General features: G+C 37.6%; 1 protein-coding gene across 6 annotated transcripts in view; it reads right to left on the bottom strand.

Moving 5' to 3' along the window:
• Positions 1-1,787: 1,787 nt before the first annotated feature.
• The window catches only part of atp11c (ATPase phospholipid transporting 11C), a 52,740-nt gene continuing 48,737 nt past the window's right edge, over positions 1,788-5,790 (bottom strand). For 3 of the 6 annotated variants that reach the window (XM_023328343.1, XM_014468929.2, XM_023328346.1), the window contains exons 30-31: positions 4,421-4,452; positions 4,081-4,140 (exon numbers count right to left, since the gene is read on the bottom strand). Coding sequence is in view for 2 of the 6 variants with exons in the window: in XM_023328347.1 (XP_023184115.1) it covers positions 4,104-4,140; positions 4,421-4,452 (69 nt within the window). In the remaining 4 variants the exon portion in view is untranslated. Of the gene's footprint in view, positions 4,141-4,420; positions 4,453-5,790 lie in introns of all 6 variants that reach the window. The other 3 variants (XM_023328344.1, XM_023328348.1, XM_023328347.1) reach the window with 2 other exon arrangements.

Here is a 5,790-nt window from a genome sequence, read left to right as displayed (position 1 = left end):
GCTGCCTGTCCTTTCCCCTCCCCTCCCCTCCCAGAGCATTAGTGCGTCAGCTCTGCACCGAGCAAAGCTCAAGAGTCCGCTCCTGACCGGCTGCCAGCTCCCTCCCTACTTTCCCTCACACTTCTTCATGCAGGCCTCACTGTTTAGGATGACTGCCTATCAGTTAATCTCCTGTTTTATTATATAATAAATGCACGTTGAAAAGAACAGATTGACTGTTGAAAATAAACATCTTTCTCTCCCTCTGCCAACAAGTTTGGCCCATGTGAAACAGACTTTAATACAGAAATCACATTCAAAACCGCAGAACAAATAAGAAAGGGTGTCATTGTGTACATACTGTTACAGAGAGTCTTTCTCAGCTGAACTGCCCACTGCTCAGCCCACATCTCGTCTAAATGGATCAGCACTCAGCAGCTTTATACACACTGAAGAGAAAGACACAGAGGTATGGAAATCTCAAATATCAGGCTGGAGGTTTTCTCCCTTTGAGGCCACACACGGAGCAGCGGCACGCCGACCTCATACGGCGGCCACTCAGCTGATCCAGCTTAGCCTCTCGGCCATCTCATTACTGCACAGCATCTGCTGAGGGTGGCTACAAACCCTGCACACACACACAAATCTTTGCACCAGACACAAACTGCTGACACACCTTCTACCATGATAAATCACAAAAGAAGGTTGTTTCTTTAAAACGTTCAGCTTTATTACAGAAAATCTTCCGTTATTTTTGATATTTCAAAGAGGTACATTCAGCTCGGAGGTTTGGAGTGGTGAAGCTGGAGACTCAAAAGGCTGGAGGCGGCAAGGAATCCCTGCCTGAGGTGCCTGAAAGTGTCCACCTCCACAGACAGACAGACACTCACAGAGCCTCTTACTCTCTCTCTTTTCTTTTTTTTTCTTATATAATTTTTTTCTTTAAAAAAGTGCCTGGAAAAAAGTTGCATTAAAAATACAATCCATTCATTTTTAACAGGCAAAATATTAGATTCAAACATATTTAAGCTCTGAAAATAGCATTTCTGAAGTTATTTAAAGGTTTCTCATTTGCTAAAGCAGGCAGCCCCATCCAATGTGACCTTTTACTTCCTGTATTTTCAGTGACGGCTTAAGATTTTCCATTCTAAATCTTTTATCATAGTGAGTAACAATCTAAAGATTTAAACAAGAAAAACACACAAAGATTGTTACAAGAGCTGGGACACAAATCATAAGCAGTAATCAATTTTACATAAGCGTTACTGTTCTGGTCAAAAGTTTACATACACACTTCATCTGCAAGAGTGTTAATAATTTTGGGCTTTTAAAATGTTGAATTTCTAATCAACATTGCCAGAAGTATCTATATAGACCCCACTAATATTTGGTTAAATGTGTTTTAGCTTCTCTGACTTTTTACAACCTTCTGGTGTTTTCTGAATTGGACATGTGAACATTCATCAAATCAGAACTGGACGAGCTCATTTAAATTGGTTGATTTCCTGGCACAGACAGCACAGTTTATACATTTTGAATATAATTAAATATTCCAGAATCCTTTTTAATCCTTTCCAAAACCAGTTTTAATGTGTGTTGGTTGGGATTGTTGTCCTGTAAAAACAAAGCTTAAAGCTGTCGATTTGAGGAGAAAAATTTAGACACATTCTCCTTCCTTCATGATTCCTATCAGTAATACTGGCAGTAAAACAATCCCACAGCATGATGCTACTACCACCAGGATTGATAGTTGATTTCTCAGGTTTAAAAGCTTCATAGCCATTGGCAGTACAATTATATTATTATCACTTTTTTTTTTTTTAGCATAGTCTCTGCTGCTATTCTTCGTTGTCTTGCACTGTCCCTTCTCTTATTTCAATTATTGATTTATTTTTGCATTCAACAAGGTAAAGGAAACTAATATTTTGTACATATATATATGCAACAATATGCATATAAACAAACATAAAAAATAACAGATTCGTCCTGTCAATGTTTTGTGATGGGTAACATAAATACGCATGATCATTTATCTTGAATTGACCCCAAACATGCCAAAACTAGTTCTGGAAGTTTAACTACAAACATCCTGAATGAGCCTCACTTCAGTCCCATTGAAAATCCAAGAATTAATCTTAAAGAAGGACATATGATGAGAGTTAACCAAAAAGAAAAACATAATAAATGGTTTTTTATTTTAATCATAATGCTTATCGCTATTACAGTAGTGCCACAAAATATCCATATATATATCCAATGTAATTAAAAATATCCTATACAAGTCCCACCACTGTCTATAAAGCTTCAAACTAACATCACATTAAGCCCACAGTGAGCGTATGTAAACCTATAGCCAGGACTGTACTTTACATAGGAAGATGAACAGAATTGGATATTGAATTGGGGAGCTGGGGAGTGTATTGGGAAGGGGCTGCCTGGTCTTTACAGACACAACACAGACTACTGAATGGGACTGATATTGTCTCGAGTTAGAGCCGGACAACAACACATGAGCTCCACTGGTACAAAGCTTAACATTCTCTGAATAATAAAAAGATACATGTAATAAAAATATAACCTCAGTGAGAAAGATTACACTTAATAATAAATATGGCAAGTAGATTTAATATGATAACGAGAGAAAGTAAAAGATATTACAAAAAGAGTATCAAAGTGTCTGAAATCATGTTGTGTTTGGATGGAATGTATAAAGAACCACAGATTAAAAGTTAAAGGAGGAAATGTGAACAGTTCACGCTATCAGCACCTCACAGTGACTTTAAGCTGTGCTGATTCTACTCAAACACTTTCAAACCGAAACTCATCCAAGGAGACAAAATATAAACAATAATGATTATAAATATCTTATTTTTGTGTACAGTGTGGGATGATTATTGGCTATGTGACATTTCCTTATCTAACAGATACCGTATGCATGTGATTCGATTATAACTAACATGACCAGATTCATAACAAAGAAACCAGTTTCCCTAATAGTGCAGAAAATGTCAAACTGACCCGAATCAACGAAGTTCAAGTACACCTGTGCTTCTTTACACACAGGCATTTGTGGCTATTCTCATCCAACACATGTATGACCTTCTGTACAACACAAACACACGATATGCACAGAGGCCTGTCACCATAAAGGCCCAACCTGATTGCACTACGTTCATCATTTTGGCTTTGAGCAGATGTTAACATACATGTCTAAGCTATGTACCTTACAGCACATGTATTAATTTTCCTGTCTCCTACTAGAACCTATTAAATTATCTTTGAGGCTAGAAGATTTCAGCTCACGCGCCAAGTAACGTTTCATTGCTGGAGCGTGCTTTGAGTCTTAAATCTATTGCTCAATCTCACACAAACACACTTTTTTGGGCTGAGTAATAATATTTGACCTTTCTTATAAATTATCATTTGAAACTCCTCTTTATCCACAAAAACAAAGAAATAAGCTAAAACTACACTAACAGTCTGTGTGCTGCTTTCAGCTGCACTGATATCACATTTAGTAATGTTTTACCTGGAATGATTTGGATTGGAAGGTGTGAATATTTAATTAAATATGAAAATAACTAAAGAAAAGGAAAGAAATATTGCAAAAATACAAGTGCAGCGATTAAGTTTAAATAAGATTTGCAAAACACAGTGACTAAATATCAGAGAAGTGTTTTTTCTTTAGCCTTCATGCAGATGTACCATTCTTGGAGTGGATATTACAACTGCTTAATGGATCAAAGTAGTTGTACTTAGCTACTGGCAAGGCAGCGCTTATTTGTAAGCAAATATCAAAAAAGTAAAAGCAAGAAGACTCATGCCCATCACCGGAGTTATTTTTATAAAATATAGAAGAGCACTGCTCTGCAGGCATGCGCTGGGCAACGTGACTGGGCAAAAACAAACAAAAAAAAGGAACAGAAGTCAAAAGACTTCAAAAACAATTCCAACTTCTCCCCCAAGTCTTTACATTTCTATGATGTTTTTCATCTTCTTCATCTTGATCTCTTGTTTCATCTTTTAATATTTCTCCACCCTTTGAAGTTGCTTTCGCTACGAAAGAAAATCAAAATGAGGAGGATTTCAGTGCCGTGTCCAGGCTGCCTTTTACTCGCGCTCCTTCAGGTGCTTGTAGGAAAGTGGTGTGACAGCAGCGATCTGGAAACAACACAAGATGACAGACTTTTACTTTGTGCTTTCAATCATGAGCTGGAGGCGACAGGAGAAAATTGAGCCATGTAAAACACCACAGAATCAACAGTGAGTGGCTACAAAACAATGAAGAAGAAAGCTACAGTGATTACAACATCATCACCACCACTGATAGCTGACACACATTAGTAAAGAAAATCATCCCATTTTCCCCTCATGTCAGCTGATCTATTGAAGCTGAGAAGGCAGATCACGACACACAGTTAGCGCTACCGTTGAGGTTTACCTGGAAGCTTGTAGGAGGCCACCCTCTGCCAGCTAGAGGGAGAATAAAAACCAGGTTAAAAGTCAAACATTCTTACAAGAAGCTGTGTGCTACTGCGAGGCAGCCAGGGACACTGGTTAACAGTGGCAGTGAAGTGTGACCAGTCTCCTTAGCATTATGTTCAGGGGACAGACAGGTATGAATGTACAATGCCCTGTTAGATTATTTACTGAAATTTTTTGCATTTTGTCTTTTAACAACAACAACAATCTCCTATGTAAATTATTGTGATTTTATGTAATAGACCAAATCAGATTAGTGCATAACTGTGATGAGGATGAAAAATTACACATTGTTCTGGACATTAGATATAACTGAAAAACGTTTCACAATATAAGGGTTTCACATCAGTTGATATCAATGATTATTGATTAGTTTTTGTTTTAAATATCTGAAACACTGCCAAACTGGTGACGTAGTCTTTTCAATGTTTTATCCACCTTCCTCTCTAGCTGTCGCACTCATTTTGTCCCTTCACTCCATATTGCCGTTTTAAAATTTTTACACAGTTATGAAGCACGGAGGCAAAACCTTAAACTGATGCTGCGCAAGTTACTCAACAGATTGTTGCTAGGTAACCAAAGAGTGAGTGAGTTGCTAGGTAACCAAAGAGCGAGTGAGTTCATGCTACCAACCTTGCTCAGCTAGCTGTGACAAGTTTAGTGGCTAAAGTCTTTCCTCTGCCTACATCCCCCAGAATGCTTTGTGGCTCTGGGTCGGAACCCAGTGAAATTATTGAACATTATATCAAATGTATTATCTACTAATACTGATTATGTGTCTATCACATCTGGACACATCTCTCATCTATCTAAGTTTGGGGTGTCATCTCATAACATCAGCATCTCTCAAAATACTCCACAGCTATTTTCCTGACCTGCCTGGTATTCATCAATGTCCTCTAACAAACCTCTGAAGACTTCACAGAACAGCTGAATCCTAACAGTAATTGGCTGACGTAGATTTCACTTAGAGGTGCCAGAGTAAAGGGGGGCAAATATAGTTGTGTAATACAAGTTTCAGATTTTTATTGGTTTGATTTAAAAAAGGGTTTCCTTCCAGTGTATAATCATGTTTATCTTTGTGTTACATACAATCTTTAAATACTTTAAAGTTTGTGACTGTAAAAAGACAAGATGTAAAAGATTTCAGCTGGTATAAATCCTTTAGCAAGGTTGTATAAAAACATATTGAGGGACAAAGGAGTTTTCGGAAGTTTTATCCATTTTTTTTCTTTGTAATTTGGATGTCTGCACCCTATAATTCAACAAGATTTAGGCTAAGTTTGTGTCAGAGTAACTTCATGCACCAAACCCAAGGATAACAAGCAC

This window comes from Xiphophorus maculatus, chromosome 23 (assembly GCF_002775205.1).
Source record: "Xiphophorus maculatus strain JP 163 A chromosome 23, X_maculatus-5.0-male, whole genome shotgun sequence".
NCBI classification, from domain to species: Eukaryota; Metazoa; Chordata; class Actinopteri; order Cyprinodontiformes; family Poeciliidae; genus Xiphophorus; species Xiphophorus maculatus.
Note: the sequence above shows the minus strand (reverse complement) of the source record. Positions and strands in the feature narration are given on the sequence as shown.